Source organism: Delphinapterus leucas, chromosome 3 (genome assembly GCF_059928025.1).
Source record: "Delphinapterus leucas isolate spDelLeu-1000000601 "Yukka" chromosome 3, BTC_Dleu_Yukka2, whole genome shotgun sequence".
Lineage (NCBI taxonomy): Eukaryota > Metazoa > Chordata > Mammalia > Artiodactyla > Monodontidae > Delphinapterus > Delphinapterus leucas.
The window spans coordinates 45,502,007-45,522,729 of record NC_143131.1 but is presented as its reverse complement, the minus strand read 5'-3'; the positions used below and the strand labels follow the sequence as shown (position 1 = coordinate 45,522,729).

At 35.6% G+C, this 20,723-nt stretch overlaps 1 protein-coding gene across 2 annotated transcripts in view; it reads right to left on the bottom strand.

The window, feature by feature from the left end:
* MAP3K1 (mitogen-activated protein kinase kinase kinase 1) overlaps positions 1-20,723 on the bottom strand; it is an 81,704-nt gene that overhangs the window by 23,829 nt on the left and 37,152 nt on the right. For both annotated transcript variants that reach the window (XM_022597257.3, XM_022597267.3), the window contains 8 exons: positions 16,900-17,050; positions 16,053-16,253; positions 12,127-12,327; positions 11,585-11,701; positions 11,054-11,202; positions 1,621-1,742; positions 939-1,020; positions 641-824 (listed from right to left, as the gene is read on the bottom strand). In XM_022597257.3, coding sequence (XP_022452965.1) covers positions 641-824; positions 939-1,020; positions 1,621-1,742; positions 11,054-11,202; positions 11,585-11,701; positions 12,127-12,327; positions 16,053-16,253; positions 16,900-17,050 — 1,207 coding nt within the window. The remainder of the gene's footprint in view (positions 1-640; positions 825-938; positions 1,021-1,620; positions 1,743-11,053; positions 11,203-11,584; positions 11,702-12,126; positions 12,328-16,052; positions 16,254-16,899; positions 17,051-20,723) is intronic.

Genomic DNA, 20,723 nt, shown 5'->3' with positions numbered 1-20,723 from the left:
ACATTTTTACTTCACTATAATCTGGAGATGTTGTCTGCTTTTGGATTCTACATATGGACTAAGCAGATAACAACAAAGAAAATCATTAGAATCCAACCAACCAACCGAAATTCCGATTTACTAAGGATGAAAAAGTATTTAAGCAGAAGAGAAAGTAAAGGAATGGAAACTGTCCTTACAAATAAAAATTACTAATACAAGGTAAATACCACATTCTTTTCTTACTCATCCACTCAGCAATTATTGAGTACCTAACATATGCCATGAGAATATGAATAGGAGAAACTGAGTTTAAATGGCAACAAATAAGAAAATGACAAATTCTTGGCAGGATTAAACACTGGAGCAACTTAGCATTAAATGGTTCTAGTGTCTATCCTTGAATAATCTTTTATGTCTGTTAGTTTAGAAAGATGTTTCTAGAGATGGGAGGTGAGATTACAAAGAAATTTTGAAGTTTAAGCTTTATAATAAGTGGCATAGTATTAACATCAAAGGTAAAATTAAAATTTTCAATGGAATACGAGTCATGATGGAGGCAAGCAAAAGTACTTTCTTAAATTATAAACAACTGGGGAGACAACTACATTAATTAGTCTATAAATGTTTCTTTGAGAAATGAAGAACCAGAACTACTTACCTGAATCCATGGCTCAGCTAAATCTTTATAAGCAGGAGGGATCTGCTGAGTTCCATAATGAGTAAGATTAAAATTGCTCTCTTGATTCCTTCGTTGTGATCCAGCCAAGGGGTGCTGCTGTGTGGTTTGCTGCTGTGCAGCTCGCAGGGAAGAAGGGGAATCCACAGGGCTTGACAACTCGTGGCTAAATGAAAAATTAACAAAGCTTGCTAAAAATAATTAACAGATTTAAATAACACTTTGAGAGCATTTTTATTCTTTATTAAACATACCCAAATCATTAAGTCATAATTGTTACCTGTAGAAATCATGGGATCTCCACTTAGACCTACAAAGGGGACATATTAAAGGTTCTCTGTTTCTTCTACATTCTTCTGCCCCTGAAAAATTATGGAAAAAAACTTAGAAAAGTATAAATGTTTACCATTAAGTATTTATGTATTAATTGTTCATAATGGCTAGTATAGGATTTATATGGAAGGAACCTCAAAACGTTATATGTTTACCTAAACGCAGGCAAACACGGAAGGTTAAATTATTCTGATGCTTGTAATTGTTGCAAGTGCTATTTTATTAAACATGCTATATATAACATGTACTTTGTTTACTGTTTTTCAAAACATTCTGCCCACCTGATAACCTGGTAATGTTATTCCAAAACCTGCTTTGGCGTTACCTTCTCTGGAAGGCCTGCCCAGACCTTCTTCCACCTCCTTCCCTCCATGTGCACCTTCCAGATCAGAACTGTTTCTAATTCTGTGCACGCCTTCCATTACCACGCGTCACACTTTATAACATTTCTTTGCTCATCCCTAAGAGATCCTAAACTCCTACTTGTTGAAAACTTCTTACAGGGCCTAGGTATACTTCTTTTCTTCTCTCACCAGTCTCGCTGAAGGCCACGTTAAAATCCTAAATAATATAGTTAGCTGATAGAGTAACCATGTTGAGTAAGCACAGAGAGAAAAAGAGCCACATACAAATTGACATGCAATGGTGGTGCAGCTTGTTCCTGCAGCCATCTTCACACACTGTAAGACTTTCTTCATCAAGCATGCCCAACAAGCAAATAGGACACATCTGTTCCTCTTCATCTTTTATACTATAAAGAAGGGGAAACAAAAGCATTAACCACAAAAGAACAGAATTAATACCATATGCTAAAAACAATTGTGGCTTCTTTAGACTATGAAAAAATTAATTAGAAATTCTTGTTTAGGAGCGCCTTGTATATGAACTATTTGAGAAATATTTCTCTTATTAATATACAGTAATTTTGAATCAGACTCATACCACCACGTATTTATAGGTTGTGGATATGGTTTAACCTTTCCTTGCTATGAATATAATTCAATATATGAACTACAACCTTAGAGAGAGATGTATCCCACAAATTCTGTTATTGTACCTTTTGAATAAACAAACTGCTATAAGATTTGACTATGTACAAACATACTACATGCCAACAGTTTCAAGATTTCAAGTATTAGAAGGACTGTAGAACTCATCTATTCCACGTCCTTAAGTATGAAGACCCATCTCAGACAATTTTGGTGCATGTATAGTCCAACTTTCCTAGAAACAAGTATGTCACATTTTTAATGCACACAACCTTTCAACTAGACTTCTAGGAAATAAAGAGACATAATAAAGATATATGTGTGAGAATGTTCACTGCAGAACTATTCAGCATAAGGAAAAAAATCAACCAAAGGAACATCAAAAGAAGGTTAAAAAAATGGTACAGCCAGACACTATGAAGCCTTTGAAAATGATCAGAGATCCATAATGATGACAAAGAAAAATATCCATAATATACCATATGGTGAAAAAAAGCAGATAACCTGACAGAATTCAAACTTGTATAGAATGGTTCCATTTATGGCAAAATTGTAACTTTATTATGTGTATCTGAATTATACTGTATATATTTGACTATTCCTATTATATACAAAGTGAATATAAAATCAGTAAGAAAAATATTAACTCAACAGTGAAACAAGCAAAGAAGATAAAAAGGCAGTTGAAATAAAAAAGACCAATAGCCAATAAATGTGAAAAGAGAAGTACAAAATACATGTTAAATTAATAAAGCTCTATCTTATTTTATTTGTCTTTGTGGGGGGAATGGGATAATCTGATTGACAAAAATTAAGTAGGTTGATAACGGCACAGGAAAACAGGCTCTCATATACACTAACGGTGGGAGTAAAAGAAACCCTGAAATTTTTAGAAAGGAATTTGCTAGTATTTGTTAAAGTACTAAATGTATATATCCATGACCTAAAAAAACCTATTTTCTAGAATTCTATCCTTCAGAAATATTTTAAGTAAACAAAAAAATATAAAATTTATTGCATTTAATAGGCCAACAAAAAATTAGGTGTACTAAATGTCCATTAATTATGGCAATGGCAAAATATATTGTGTCACATCCATACAATCTTATATAGCTGAAGTAGTGTATATTTTTTGTATTGAGGAAAATGTTCTTGATATATAAAGTAAAAATTTTTTTTAATTTAAAAAGTTGCAGATCAAAATATATGTCATGACTATATTGCTTAACAATAGGAAAGATGAGAGAAGTATTGGGGTGTGTGTGTGTCTGCATACCCAGAATGCAGAGAAGAGTTTTATATTCCTTGCTTTATATAATTTTAAAAGATGTATTAAAAACTGTTAACAGTAGTCATTTTGTGTGCAGCCCAGACTGGAGTGGGAGGAGGTTTGTTTCTATTTTACAGATTTTTGTTTGAACCATCATGATGTGATGAACAGCTTTTAAAATCAATAACAATATTTCCATATATATGCTGTCTACAAGAGACCCACTTCAGACCTAGAGACACATACAGACTGAAAGTAAGGGGATGGAAAAAGATATTCCATGCAAATGGAAACGAAAAGAAAGCTGGAGTAGCAATTCTCATATCAGACAAAATAGACTAAAATAAAGACTATTAGAAGAGACAAAGAAGGACACTACATAATGATCAAGGGATCGATCCAAGAAGAAGATATAACAGTTGTAAATATTTATGCACCCAACATTGGAGCACCTCAATACATAAGGCAAATACTAACAGCCATAAAAGGGGAAATCGACAGTAACACATTCATAGTAGGGGACTTTAACACCCCACTTTCACCCATGGACAGATCATCCAAAATGAAAATAAATAAGGAAACACAAGCTTTAAATGATACATTAAACAAGATGGACATAATTGATATTTATAGGATGCTCCATCCAAAAACAACATTTTCTCAAGTGCTCATGGAACATTCTCCAGGATAGATCATATCTTGGGTCACAAATCAAGCCTTGGTAAATTTAAGAAAATTGAAATTGTATCAAGTATCTTTTCTGACCACAACGCCATGAGACTAGATATCAATTACAGGAAAAGATCTGTAAAAAACACAAACACATGGAGGCTAAATAATACACTACTTAATATCGAAGTGATCACTGAAGAAATCAAAGAGGAAATCAAAAAATACCTAGAAACAAATGACAATGGAGACACGACGACCCTAAACCTATGGGATGCAGCAAAAGCAGTTTGAAGAGGGAAGTTTATAGCAATACAATCCTATCTTAAGAAACAGGAAACATCTCGAATAAACAACCTAAACTTGCACCTAAAGCAATTAGAGAAAGAAGAACAAAAAAAACCCAAAGTTAGCAGAAGGAAAGAAATCATAAAAATCAGATCAGAAATAAATGAAAAAGAAATGAAGGAAACGATAGCAAAGACCAATAAAACTAAAAACTGGTTCTTTGAGAAGATAAACAAAATAGATAAACCATTAGCCAGACTCATCAAGAAATAAAGGGAGAAGACTCAAATCAATGAAAAAGAAGTAACAACTGACACTGCAGAAATACAAAAGATCATGAGACATTACTACAAGCAACTCTATGCCAATATAATGGACAACCTGGAAGAAATGGACAAATTCTTAGAAACGCACAACCTGCCAAGACTGAATCAGGAAGAAATAGAAAATATGAACAGACCAATCACAAGCACTGAAATTGAAATTTTCCAACAAACAAAAGCCCAGGACCAGATGGCTACACAGGAGAATTCTATCAAACATTTAGAGAAGAGCTAACACCTATCCTTCTCAAACTCTTCCAAAATATAGCAGAGGGAGGAACACTCCCAAACTCATTCTACGAGGCCACCATCACCTTGATACCAAAACCAAACAAGGATGTCACAGAAAGAAAACTGCAGGCCAATATCACTGATGAACATAGATGCAAAAATCCTCAACAAAATACTAGCAAACAGAATCCAACAGCACATTAAAAGGATCATACACCATGATCAAGTGGGGTTTATTCCAGGAATGAAAGGATTTTTCAATACACACAAATCAATCAATGTGATAAACCATATTAACAAACTGAAGGAGACAAAAGACCATATGATCATCTCAATAGATGCAGAGAAAGCTTTTGACAAAATTCAACACCGATTTATGATAAAAACCCTGCTGAAAGTAGGCATAGCGGGAACTTTCCTCAACATAATAAAGGCCATATATGACAAACCCACAGCCAACATCATCCTCAATGGTGAAACACTGAAAGCATTTCCACTGAGATCAGGAACAAGACAAGGTTGCCCACTCTCACCACTCTTATTCAACATAGTTTTGGAAGTATTAGCCACAGCAATCAGAGAAGAAAAGGAAATAAAAGGAATCCAAATCGGAAAAGAAGAAGTAAAGCTGTCACTGTTTGCAGATGACATCATACTATACATAGAGAATCCTAAAGATGCTACCAGAAAACCACTAGAGCTAATCAATGAATTTGGTAAAGTTGCAGGATACAAAATTAATGCACAGAAATCTCTGGCATTCCTATACACTAATGATGAAAAATCTGAAAGTGAAATCAAGAAAACACTCCCATTTACCATTGCAACAAAAAGAATAAAATATCTAGGAATAAACCTACCTAAGGAGACAAAAGACCTGTATGCAGAAAATTATAAGACACTGATGAAAGAAATTAAACATGATACAAATAGATGGAGAGATATACCATGTTCTTGGATTGGAAGAATCAACATTGTGAAAATGACTCCACTACCCAAAGCAATCTACAGACTCAATGCAATCCCTTTCAAACTACCACTGGCATTTTTCACAGAACTAGAACAAAAAATTTCGCAATTTGTATGGAAACACAAAAGACCCCAAATAGCCAAAGCAATCTTGAGAACGAAAAACGGAGCTGGAGGACTCAGGCTCCCTGACTTCAGACTATACTACAAAGCTACAGTAATCAAGACAGTATGGTACTGGCACAAAAACAGAAAGATCAGTGTAACAGGATAGAAAGCCCAGAGATAAACCCACGCACATATGGTCACCTTATCTTTGGTAAAGGAAGCAGGAATGTACAGTGGAGAAAGGACAGCCTCTTCAATAAGTGGTGCTGGGAAAACTGGACAGGTACATGTAAAAGTATGAGATTAGATCACTCCCTAACACCATACACAAAAATAAGCTCAAAATGGATTAAAGACCTGAACGTAAGGCCAGAAACTATCAAACTCTTAGAGGAAAACATAGGCAGAACACTCTATGACATAAATCACAGCAAGATCCTTTTTGACCCACCTCCTAGAGAAATGGAAATAAAAACAAAAATAAACAAATGGGACCTAATGAAACTTAAAAGGTTTTGCACAGCAAAGGAAACCATAAACAAGACCAAAAGACAACCCTCGGAATGGGAGAAAATATTTGCAAATGAAGCAACTGACACAGGATTAATTTCCAAAATTTACAAGCAGGTCATGCAGCTCAATAACAAAAAAACAAACAACCCAGTCCAAAAATGGTCAGAAGACCTAAACAGACATTTCTCCAAAGAAGATATACAGACTGCCAACAAACACATGAGAGAATGCTCAACATCATTAATCATTAGAGAAATGCAAATCAAAACTACAATGAGATATCATCTCACACCAGTCAGAATGGCCATCATCAAAAAATCTACAAACAATAAATGCTGGAGAGGGTGTGGAGAAAAGGGAACACTCTTGCACTGCTGGTGGGAATGTGAATTGGTACAACCGCTATGGAGAACAGTATGGAGGTTCCTTAAAAAACTACAAATAGAACTACCATATGACCCAGCAATCCCACTACTGGGCATATACCCTGAGAAAACCATAATTCAAAAAGAGTCATGTACCAAAATGTTCATTGCAGCTCTATTTACAATAGCCCGGAGATGGAAACAACCTAAGTGCCCATCATCAGATGAATGGATAAAGAAGATGTGGTACATATACACAATGGAATATTACTCAGCCATAAAAAGAAACGAAATTGAGCTGTTTGTAATGAGGTGGATAGACCTAGAGTCTGTCATACAGAGTGAAGTAAGTCAGAAAGAGAAAGACAAATACCGTATGCTAACACATATATATGGAATTTAAGAAAAAAAATGTCATGAAGAACGTAGGGGTAAGACAGGAATAAAGACACAGACCTACTAGAGAACGGACTTGAGGATATGGGGAGGGGGAAGGGTGAGCTGTGACAAAGCGAGAGAGAGGCATGGACATATATACACTACCAAACGTAAGGTAGATAGCTACTGGGAAGCAGCTGCATAGCACAGGGAGATCAGCTCTTGGTGCTTTGTGACCGCCTGGAGGGGTGGGATAGGGAGGGTGGGAGGGAGGGAGACGCAAGAGGGAAGAGATATGGGAACATATGTATACATATAACTGATTCACTTTGTTATAAAGCAGAAACTAACACACCATTGTAAAGCAATTATACCCCAATAAAGATGTTAGAAAAAGAAAAAAAATAAAATAACAATATTTCCATTACAACATAAAGACAAGATTCTGGGGTATTATAAGTAAGCTGCCCAAGATCACAGAACAGTTCGTGGCAAATCTATCATTTGGCTTTAACTTGAGGAGAATATCCCATAACCTACTTATCCCTACAAATTCGTGCTTCTACTAAGCTCAGGCTTTCCCCTGGGCTCAATATTACACTTCTACTATCTTAAGCTATAATTCCTGAAAAACAGGTCTGAGTGACTGACAGGGAATAACAGTTCCCCAAAAAACTTCCCTGAAAGCTGAAGAAATATGTCATCAATGTCATGATGTGTGATTCCTGAGCTGAAGCACACTTACTAGTCTCTCTCCCTCCCATTTATCTATCCTGTCTCTCTATCTCTTTTCATAATTATGGAGCTATGAGGAGGCGGGAAAAGCTATTAAAATATGCATGTATTAATGACAAAAATTAACGAAACACTGCAGAAATGATTTACACAACAATCTAAAATAAAAATACTAATGGCAAAGATGACCCAAGATCAAATAATTTTTCAAATAATTACACCAAAATTAGCTTATTCAAAAGACTTAAATACAGGAAAAATAAAGTTCCACAATTTAGTCAAATTGTAAGTGCAACTTATTTCTTAAATGCTTTTCTGACTTAAAAATATTCCATTCTGGGGTATTTTCTGCCTTTTTTCCAAGTACATATTTTGTAAACATTATTCAGATCATTTATCTATATACATGTACAATTTCACGTTCTTAAGAGATTTATCGTAAAAATTCTACTTATTAAACACTTCAAGTGGTGGCATAATTTTTCATTGATTAGACAGATCCTAACTTCTTAAGCACCCACTTATTGCTGGACATTTGAGTTGTTTCCACATTTTAAGAAACCGTTAGAAACCTCTTTGTGCCCTCTTTTTTTGACATTTCAGATTTTCTTTCTAGCAGTTTCTTCAGAAGTAAAATCACTTGAGTAGAGAGCAGGGATTAGCGAACTAAAGGGGGATCAAATTAGTCAAGCTTCTGTAAGTAAAGATTTATTGGAACACAGCCACGCCAATTCATTCACATATTGTCTACAGCTACTTCAGCTACAAGGGCAGAGCTGAATAGTTGTGACAGAGACCCAATGACCCTCAAAGCCCAAAAAGTATTTAAAGTATAAAAATGTCACCTGTCATAATACCACCCATTAATAACCATTAATTTTTTTATTCATTTCAATATTTATGTACCTATAATACCTTTTATATATAAAAAATGGGTTCATGCACGACAGTATTATAATCTGGATTTTATTTCATGCCACTCAGTGTTCTTCAAAAGCATAATTCTAATGGCTGCATGAAATATTCATAATATGGGTATATTTTAACCATTCATTTGCTGGATATTTAAGTTGTTCCCAATTTTTCACCATAGTACTGTGAGAAACAGCCATATATGTAAGTCTTGTACATTTCTCAAATTAAAATTTTTTTCTTAAAAAAAAATACATTTACTGGATCAATGACTATAAACATTTAAAAAAGTCACATTTATTTTTTTCCAGAAAGGCTATACCACTACATACAGTAAAGCATCTTATAAGAACTGAACTGTCGCATTACAAAGGATCTACTAATTCTGTAAATAAATCTGATATATATATATTTTTTTAAATGAGCATTTCCTTAGTTATTAGGTTGTCTGAACAGTTTTCATGTTTGTCAGCACCCTGAAATTGTTCTTTTGTGGAAATTCTCTTCATGTCCTTTGCCCATTTATGTCCTGGACCCTAGGTTTCTGTTTGCAGCTTTTATTTTGTTGGTAAGGTTTTGTTAATTATTTTTTATATGCATATTCAATCTGTCCCAATTCTGTTTTTCATTGTTTCTTATATACCATTTAAAATTAATATACTGCAATAAGATCTCCAGATAATTTTTTTTATTAATTTTAGCCTTAAAATATTTATTTTAGACATAAAAATTTGTGATTACATGAAACATTAACCTACTTACCTACACAGTATAATCTTAGGAAGATTATAACTTCTTTGGTTTTCCCCCTTGGATACAAAAAATTCAAATGAATCAATAAAACCCCCCAATTATGGCCAGCCCATATTGAAAGGGTACTTTTTTTCATCTTAGAGAGAGAGACTTTCTATTTTAACTTCGGCCACCTGGTTTTAAGCAGTTATTTTTTTTTTCCAAAATAAAAAGCTACAGAAATATCAATCAAAAGGAGAAGGGCTCTAGAAGTTTGGGTAAGGAAGCTTGAGAAGTAAAGCTAATTTTTTCATTTATTTAGAAGAGATAACAGGTAAGAGAAAGAGCCCTGAACTAGAAATCAGGATACTCAGGTTCCAGTTCTGCCTTTGTTCAAATGACCTCTTCTGGCTTTATTTATCACTGAACCATGTAAACTGGAAAATCTCTAATGTCCAAAAAAACTCATAAAACTCTCATTCTAAAATCAATTCATTTAATATAAAATAATAAAATTCAAACATTTACTTTTTCCATAGATGAAAAAACTTCTCTCTCAATTCTTTACTTCATCATGCCCTTGTCCTGATATCATCACTTTCTATTCCTCATGAATTTTGAAGTAGTTACAATACTTAAAAGAGTGATGGGATGAGAATGAGACTTAAAAGCACTTACACCAGTGCTTCTCAGACTGAGGTTCCTGGGAACACACAGGGGGTGCCCTCCTAAGAGAAGCAGCACTCCTTTCTGGAGTAATTTTTAAGAACCTCATTTTTTCATTAAAGCAATAAAGAAATCTTGGAAAAGAAAGAAAACTGACATGACTTTTTATGATAATACTCTTAATTTTTTCACACCTGTCATATTGGGCTACATCTCAGATCCTTCATGAGTTTATTCTTATCAGCAACTAAGCAATGGGAAAGTTTGAGAAGCACTGCAGATTTTAATTAACAACTATGATTAACAGCTACTGTATCTCTTAATTACAGCTTATTAGTCTCTTTGTTCAGAAGAGCCTGCTTATGTTCTCACATGTAAAATAGGCTGTAATGAGGATTCCCTGAGAGTATCTATGAGAGAAGTAGTGATGTCATGAAATTTAAACATCCTATATTTGAAAGTGATTCTGGATAACCACTTTGCCTTGTACATAATTTATTTATATCAAAAAATTATAGATATATTCTTTATATAATGCCTCAGGCTCATTATCTGCAAAAGTGATAAAACCTACCTAATGAGACCAACATATAAGGTGCTTGGCACAAAGTAATGATTGATAAACAGTAGCTACTTATTTTATACCTGCCACCTGATTTTTCTTGTGAAATGGACATTTATTATATTCTGATATTTAAGGTGCCGTTTTCAACACTGTAGTTTTCAGGACAAAATATCCAAATATATATACTTAGATGACCTTTACTATTTTTTACCCTTGATTTTACCTTGAAAGCCAAGATTCAATAATTATATCATTTTAGAGCAACTTAACAAGTATATATATAAAAATTACCCCTAAAATTAAAAAGTAACACTGGATTAATGCTTTTAATTCCTTAAAAAGTACTAACCTGTTTTCTGAACTAGATGTAGAAGTGCTAGATGATGACAATGTATGAGAATTTGACATGCGTGAAACAAACTTCTGGATGGTGTTACGAGATGGAGCTTTGATCCTTGAGCTACGCCTACTGTGATATTTCTGGAACAAACTCTCAACCTAACATTGAAAAAAGACAGTAACAATGACATTTGTGCCATAATATACATATGAAGAGTTCTAGAGATTGAATTATTTGCCTTTTATTTTCTAAGTTTTTCACAAAGCCAATTTAAGGGCTTCAAAAGTAAGAATACATATAGCTTACTAAGGATAGTATTTTTACAGCAGGTCAGTGTTTACTTTTTTTTAGTCTAGAAGAAAAAACTAATTAGTCAATAGACTATAAGAGAACTATTTACAAACATCAAGTAATCCTTACATACCTTCACACCTTTAAAATGACCACTGTCTATTTAAATTTAAAGCTCATGGAAAAATGTCAGGAATATCATAAAAATCTGTTGACAATTTTACTATAAAGGATTTATTAAAAAATTACCTCAAAATTCTTTAAAGTTTTCCTCCATAACATTGGGTCTGAAGGTTCTAGCTGAAACACTCGGAGCATAACAAATAGTAGATGAATACAAAATGTTCCACGCCCACAGCTGCAGTTCTAAAGAAGTTTAAAAAAAACACAAACCTATAGTTTAATAAATCTGTGTTCTATTAGAACTCCTAAGTTGATCACTTTTAAATATTTCCAAGTTTATTATACTAAACTTTCTATAATTTTCTTCATTATCCTTATATAATAAGATATATAAGGATACGCAAGAAAAGCCTACAGCTATCTCCATGAATTAATCTCTTATTTTTGGTTTCTTAAAAAGACCAAATTTGTATTCTGAAGTATATTAAATCATAGTAAAACCCTTCATAAACACATTAAGTAAAAGTGTTTACTAGTTCCCAAAATATAATTTGAATTCTCTTTAGTTTACTAAAGAGAATTACACAACTGATCTAAATTTAAGAATGTTACAGTGCATAGAGTTAGTACCACATCCTAATAAAAAGTAAAATGGTGACAATTCCTACCTGAGGCCCAATAAACACCCGGTATTTATTGTCTGGGCTGTCTCCTCCAATCAGGAAGGAGTTGGGCCCTATTTGCTGCAGTAAGTACAGCCTGGCCCGCATCACTTTGTTTACACGGCGGTTTGTTTCCTCAGGGCTGTATGGTGAGAAGCCATCTGGTGAAGGGGCTCTTCGAGGTGGTGTGATTCTCCCGCTCTGAAACTTCACAACATTTAAAAATTAGGGGACTCCCCTGGTGGCACAGTGGTTAAGAATCCACCTGCCAATGCAGGGGACACGGGTTCGAGCCCTGGTCCGGGAAGATCCCACATGCCGCAGAGCAACTAAGCCCGTGCACCACAACTACTGAGCCTGAGCTCTAGAGCTTGCGAGCCACAACTACTGAGCCCACGTGCCACAACTACTGAAGCCAACGCGCCTAGAGCCTGTGCTCCGCAACAAGAGAAGCCACCGCAATGAGAGGCCTGCGCACCGCAAAGAAGAGTAACCCCTGCTGGCCGCAACTAGAGAAAACCCACACACACCAACAAAGACCCAATGCAGCCAAAAATAAAATACAATAAATAAATTTTTTAAAAAATTAAGAAATGCTTTAAAAAAATAAAAATTAGGTAAATTGCTCACTTCTCCATTAGAAAAAAGTTACCTAAAAAAGGTCATAGCCGACACCATTTTCATATTCTGAAAAAATGCCTAATATATAATATGATGGGACAAAATGTATTTTGCAAATGTATTTGTCTGATATACTCGTTATGAGTAAACTTCTAAAATCTGTCATCCCTGTAACTAATAATAAATCTTTGGCCTAGAGAGACAACCATGTGGTAATTTTACGAATTACTATGTGAGTATTTGACTTCTTTGAAAAGTATTATGTAAATCAAAATAAAAAGCACAGAAAATTCGCCTTATAAGCAGGTAAAATGATTTGTTTCTAGTGATAAAAATTAAGCATCCAATTTCCTGGTTTCCACTTAAGGGATTACTAAATGCTCTTTTGTGACTGGTAATTTACAAACAGCTCCATGGAATTCCCCCCATGGTACACTCTGTAGAGAACTAGTGGCAAGTGACTCTTCCCAGATTAAGACATCTCACTGGAGGCTGATAAAAACTCTCCTGTGGTGAGGGTGATATATGTCGCTCTCACTCCACTTCACTGATTCCCCTAGAACTTGGTCTTTCCATCAGTGCCCAGTGGAAATTCTAGTTCTTTTTGATGCCTAACTAAATAGTTAAAAGGTAATAAAAGCTGGCGAGAAAACGAAGCAATTGGAAGCCTCATACAGTGCTGGAGGGAATGTAAAATGGTGTAGCTGCTTTGTGAAACATATGATCTAGCAATCCCACTCCTAGGTATATACCCAAGAAAAATGAAAAGATATGTCCACACAAAACTGTGTACAGAAATGTTCACAGTAGCATTATTCATAATAGCCAGAAGTGGAAACAAAATGCCCATCAACTGAGAAGTGAATAAACAAAATATGTATATCCATACAACAGAATATTATTCTACAATTAAAAATGGAGTTATACCATGGATGAACCTTGAAAACATGATGCGAAGTGCAAAAAACCAGTCACAAAAGACCATACATATTATATGATTCCATTTATATAAAATGTCCAGAATAGGCAAATTATATATAGTCAGAAAGTAGATTAGTGGTTGCCTAGGGCTGGGGAGAGACTGCTAATTAGCCTGGGGTTTCTTGTTGGGGTGGTGAAAGTGTTTTAAAATTTATTGTAGTGATGGCTACAACTATGTGAATATACCAAAACTCAATGAACAGTACAATTTAAACAGGTGAATTGTACATTATATGAATTATATCTTAATAAAACCATTATTTTTTAATAGGCAATTACTAAAAAGTAAAACAAAACCAAAAACAAGTACACATGCATCTGCTATTGGACTTGCTAAGTATTCAGACTATGGATATGCTCAAAGATGTGCAAAATGATGTATGCATAAAAAATATTTTTGCACCATTGTTTTTAGTAATGGAAGTTAAGAAGGAATATAAATGTCCATTAGGATGTAGTTCACCAAATAAGCCATGATTTATCCAGATAATGAAATGTTAGGTAGCTGTTATAAAGAATGAGGAAGTAACTTTGTCTAGCACATATCCCAAAATAGGTGTAGGGGGAGGGGAGACACAATTCTGTATTTACTTGTGGTAGACTTTTACTTTGAATGGCCCCCATGAACGACACCTCCCAGTATTTACACCCTTCTGTAGTCCTCTACCACGTGGATTCTGGATTTGGGCATGTAACCGGCTTTGGGTAATAAGGCATTAGTAAACATGATGCAAGTGGTGGCTTGATAAGAGCTTCCACGCTGAGATTTGCCCTCTTGAATCATAATTTTTTTTTTTGGACTTAGAAATTTATTGTCTCATAGTTCCAGAGGCTTGAAGTCCAAGATCAAGGTGCTGGCAGAGTTGGTTCCTTCTGAGGGCTGTGAGAGAGAATCTGTTCCTTGTGCTCTCCTGGCTTGAAACACTTGTTGCAACCCAATTTCCATACTGTAAGAAAGAGGTGCCAAGAGCCCCCAACTGTTCGAGGTGAATGAAGCACCAGATATGTGAGTGAAGAAGCAGTCTTGGATATTCCAGCTTCTGCAGGTGCCATGGGGAGCAGACATAAGCCGTTCCTGCTGAGCCCTGCCCAATTTGTAGATTCTTGAGCTAATAAGATCCTGTTTTGAGCAGCTAATTTAAAGGTGTGTCCACATAAAGCCAATAAATACTATTGAGAATTTTGGGCTTTACTGTAAAAATTTTTACTTAAAATTTACTTTTTGAAGTATTTATATGCTTTAACAACCTCGGATGTGAGGAAAACCAAATCTCCCATTGTGGTCACTATATCTCAGTCATTTTGCCATTCACTCATTTGTTCTTCAAGGTTAGAATGTTTAACTTGCTTTCTGCCAGTGGAAGTCTGTCTGTCTCTCTCAGAGGGGTGTTAGCACCTATCTTTTTATAAGTCTCTTTGATGTCTGGCTCAATACAGAAGACACCTACATTCTCATCTATGCTTCTGCATTCAATCTGCTGTGATAACGGTGTTTTGGTTAAAGTACATGAAGAAAATCTGGCCTCACACAGATACGTATTTGGAAAATCCTTTTCAAATAATGATGAATATTCTTCTTTGATACTACATCAAAGGAGTGGTTTCCTTAAAGGAGGCTGTAATGTGGAATCTGAAACCACATAAACAAATTTTTCCTACTGTTACATTAAATCTAGATGGTCTATTTTATATACTTGGAATGGATCATTTACTAAAGAATGATTTTGTTTCATCATTCACTGGTCATATGGAAAATTCTGGTTCACTAAGTTATGCAGATCTTCTAAAAGTTCATACATTTCATTGTGCAATATACCAAAAAAATCACATTTGATAATATCACTGGCCTATAGAAAAGTCTAAGTATTGGGAAGCTTTCAAGCTTACAGTGGTGGATATGAGTTTTCCAAAACTCTTAATTTTTGCTTGAAATTTCAAATTTTACCACTAGTGAAGAAACATATCAGTTGTTTTCCTTGAAGTGAGTCTTACTTAATTCTTCTTAAGGAAAATGTTTGCCAAATACCCAAGTGAAGAATACAGTTTCTACAGTCATAGCTTTAATTCAGGCAAATTCACCAGCAGTTTTACCCACCACTGTAAATGTCAATGCAGTAAAAGAGGCAAATAACATCTCAGTTTTATTACAAAATTAGTTTTGACCTAATGGATCCACAGGAAGCATCTCAGGGCAGGTTCCCCCAAGCAAGGGTCTGTGGGCCATACTTTGGGAATTGTTGCTCTAATAGACGGCTAGCCAATCTTTTCTGTGTTATAAATAAGTTTAAAGATTGTAGAGACTTAACATATTTGCTAAATCATTAACTTACAGGCACCGGGGAAACTTTTTTTCTCCTTACTCCTGGAGATTCAGATTTCACTGTGCGGCCTGATGGGGAGCTGCCAGGGGAAGGACTGCGTCGGCCTTTGGGAGCTGAGGAAGCAGCGCTTGCCTGGCCCTCTCCTTGAGACTCAGCTGCCAAGGTATTAATTTCAGATCCATCTCCTTTAATAGGGATTGGTTTTACCACCTAAATTAAAATGCCAATATTTTTATTAGTTAAAAAATTAAAAAAATAAGTAAATTTGAACATCAGACTAAGGCATGAGCTCAGTGAGTTTTTTATTATGCAGTATTATACAAATACAACAGACAATATATCAGCTTCTCTTTATTATTACTTTAAGCCATAAATGAAGACTATTTTTTACCCACACAGATTTTAGTCATTTAGGCTTTATCAACTAAATGTTGAGAATACATTTTAAAATGTTGTCATACACGATTTTAGAAGATTTGGAATTAAGATCCTTAGATCCTACCTTAGAGATAAAACATCAAAATAAAATTGGAAAAACTGCTTTTCTTTTTTAAGTACAATGGAAATCTCTAATTAAAGGATTTTAGATACTAACATTAGAGGGCAGTGTTGCTTTAAGCATTACCTCTCCCACTCAACCAAAGGGATTCGTTCTTAGAACAGTTTATTAAGTTGCTTAATGAGAATAGTTTTAGCTATGTTTTGTTCAATTGTCTAGAAAATATCAAGGCAAATAAAACCACTGCATTTAAAATGAAGAAGGAAAAAAAAGCTTACAAGAGGATCTATTTATGCTTAATTTTTCATTTCCTCCTATGCTTTCTTCCTTATTAGCAGGTAACCCACAGTCACTCACCACAGGGCCTCTCCTGTTTCTCCTTTCCAGCCATTCGTGCTTCCAGGCTGGCATACAGGTTGCCTTCAGTTTCTCCCTGATCATTCGTTCTTCTGGGCGATCGTCCATCTTGTGCAACCCCTTGAGAGTTTCTTTATTCTCCATCTCACGACTAAAATGGAAGGAGAATGAGATTTATATATGAAAAAAAATTTCCAAGAACAATACGGTTCTATTTCATACTTTCAATGGACATGTAACTAAAAAGATAACTGCTAAAACCCCTAAATGATTTAAGCAAGATATGAAAATATCATTGTGAATCACATTATATTGTTGAAATTATAACATGGATAGTGTTGAATGTTGCCTGATAACATGAGTTCAATAATATTAGCCTTTAAGAAGAAAGGTTCTGGGCTTCCCTGGTGGCGCAGTGGTTAAGAATCCACCTGCCAATGCAGGGGACACGGGTTCGAGCCCTGGTCCGGGAAGATCCCATATGCCGCAGAGCAACTAATCCCGTGCGCCACTACTACTGAGCCTGCACTCTAGAGCCCGCGAGCCACAACTACTGAGCCTGCATGCTACAGCTACTGAAGCCCGTGCGCCTACAGCCCGTGCTCTGCAACAAGCACCACAATGAGAAGCCCACGCACCACAACGAAGAGTAGCCCCCGCTCACCACCGCTCACCACAACTAGAGAAAGCCTGCACACAGCAATGAAGACCCAACACAGCCATAAATAAATAAATAAATTTATGTATAAAAAAAACAGAAAGGTTCTATTTAGAAGGTGCAGGCTTACTAGTAATAATACTGCAGACCTTTGTTTCTAGGTAGTTAATAAAAAGCATCCTAAGACATTAAGCACTGCATTAACAAATACATTCATGAAAACTGCACCGTTTCTAATTACACCATTCTAACATACTCAAGTATATAACAGACAAATATTTAGAAGAGTATTTTACTACTATTTATCCCAGGAATTCCAACAATTTAAGTCAATATAGATAAAATCTGGTGGATATGCTCATTTGCTGAAATCAGCTAAATATTTAATAAGCTGTGAAACCTAACCACATCTTCTGTGATCCCACAATATTTTTTCAACACCTCAATGATTAAATTTGTTTTCTCAGAACATGATATAGTACTTGGGGTACTCCACATGTAAATAGTAAAAATTACCTGGTACAAACATTTTGACCTTTACTCCATAATATATTGTGGAGTTACCATAATAAAATAACCTGCAGGCTGGTAACTTTTGAGAACTATTTCTACAAAGCCTAATAGGTAAAACATCCACTAACTTCAAAATACACTCATATCCATACATGGATATATGCAACACACAATATATATACAGCCATGGGTTTTAAAACTGGTTCATAAGGAAAGAGTTAAAGCAACTGCATTCTGGGAGAAGTAACAATTTTAAAAATACTAAGCTAACTTCAGTAACTATTTTGGAAATTCTGTAGAGCTACAGAATAGTTATTTCTTTACACTGATAGGAAAAGGAAATACTCAAGGAAATACCAGAGATGATAAATGCAAGCTTACCAAAAAGTCAAATTTAAACTCCTCTAGGAATTTTCCAGCTAATCATAACTATAAAGCAGCAGTATTTGCAAAGAACCAGAAAAAAAAAAAAAAAAACCCAAAGAACAAGACAAAAAAAACCTACTTAAAACTAAATATGCACTAGAAAGGAAATAACAGTTAACTGGTTTTACTTAAGCATCAACACTGTGAGGGGAGTGAAAACCAGTATGTTAAATACCTCTGTGCCAGAGACTGGCCTAGATATTTTTAGTAATGCAAAGAACACTAACATTTGAAACTTGCAAAGGGGCACTAAGACCGTATAGTAAAATATTTCCACCACACAGGTACAAAAACTGTCACAAAGAAAGAAGCAATGTGGGAGGGAGGGAGGAAAGGAGGGAGGGAAGAAGGAAGGGAGGGAAGGAGGGAGGAAGTTGATTTTATTATTTACTTAAATAATAAAACACTTAAGTGTTTGGCTGTTTTTCCTTCCCTAAATATATCATGAAGTGTAAATGTTAGGGGTGGGTCAGAGGAATAGGGAGGGATGAGAGGCTAAGGAAGGGAGGGAGGAAAGGGAAGGGGGAAAGTAAGGGAGAGGGAAAGAAGGCGGGGAGGGTAGAGACAGAGCAATACTCTCTCAAAAATTCATCCTGCTCAGTCAGTACTTACCCAGGGAAGCTCAGATTTATAGGCAATCAAATTCATGGGCTGACTGCATACTACAAATTCACTTACAACTCTGGTTTGAAAAGCACTTTCCCCCCTGTAACAATGTTGCAAGGCATGGCTTAGGTTCCCAGGCTAGTAAGTCCCATTGTAGAACTGCAGTGCATTTTTACACCAGATGGTGCAGCACTCCCTGACAAAGATGCTTATCTTCCCCTGGTCCTAGATGTCTCTCCTCCCCCAAATTTGTTTTATGAGCATCTCTTCTCAATTCTGTATTTTCAGTGTCTTTTCCCTAGTACCCGCTCAAACACACAGAGAACTCTCCTTATCTAAACAAATCTTCCTGGATGATGTGGCTTCCTTAAAGTCAGTATGATTTTCCTCTTTCCTTTCCACTTGTTTTCAAAATACTATCATCTTTCCAACCAATTTCTTATTACAAATAATAGAGGATAAACATACTAGTAGCTCAACTTCTGCACACATCTAAGATTATTTCTTTAGAATAAATGCCCTGAAGTGGAACTGCTGGGTCCAAATGTACACAAAATTAAGACTTCAGGTAATACTGACAAATTATTTTCAAGAAAACAGATCTTCCATTCAAAACACCCAGGCCAAGTTGCCAACTTAGTTGGTCTGAACTAGCAACAGCTTCTTCACTTTGAATCTTACTCCAATCCAGGCTTCACAGAGCAGCCAAGGCCACCTCCCCCATTAAAACCCTCTGGTGGCTTCCCCCTGGGCTTAGACTAAAATCCAGCATGTTATGGCCTGTGAGGCCCTGCATCATCCAGTCTTACCTCAACTGAAGTCACCCGGACCGCCCACCCGCTTCTGTTGTTTCTTTCACTGCCTGGCTCCAACATCTTTCCTGCTCGGGTTTTTTGCACAGGCTGTTTCTTACTTGTCTACTTTTTACCTTGTTCATTTCTACCCACTCTTTGGCTTTTCTTCAGCTCCTTACAGACCTTCCCAATCTCAAATTAGGAATCTCGAGTTCCACTCTTTCACAGCTCTGTACTTTTGCTTTAAAGTGCTCATTGCAATTTGCAAACCTATAAACCACCCACCCCCCCCAAAATGTAAGCTCCACAAAGGGAGGGAACAGTGAGTGTTTCATCCATGGCTATACAACCAACATCTAACAATGTCTGGCTTACAGTAGGTATTAAAACAAATATTAAATGAATGATCATTTACTAACATCTTTGGCAGCTGTAAGGATCTTCCTAGTTTTAAAATTTAATGATTACTCATGTTAATCTTTTTACAGTTCTGTATTTAATTAAGACTCAGTTTGTAATTTACATCTTATTCAGTAGAACAATTTTTATTGTTCCTCAATTGATCTGCAAATATAAACCTAAGTGTTTTTTCTAATGTCTTCATAAGTAATAACTATATATCATTAATTCTAAAATGTGTATTTTTTCACATTAAAAAAAAAAAATTTTACCCCGCCTAAGGAAGGCAGCTAGGACCCTCAGCGTGTCCTCCTGAAGCCCCGGCTCTTCCGAGCCTGCCATGGGGGCACCTGGTCCCCGGCTCCATTGCCATCTCCAATAAACTTGTATAAACTTTCCTTTCTTTTTTTAAACTTTCCTTTCTTAGT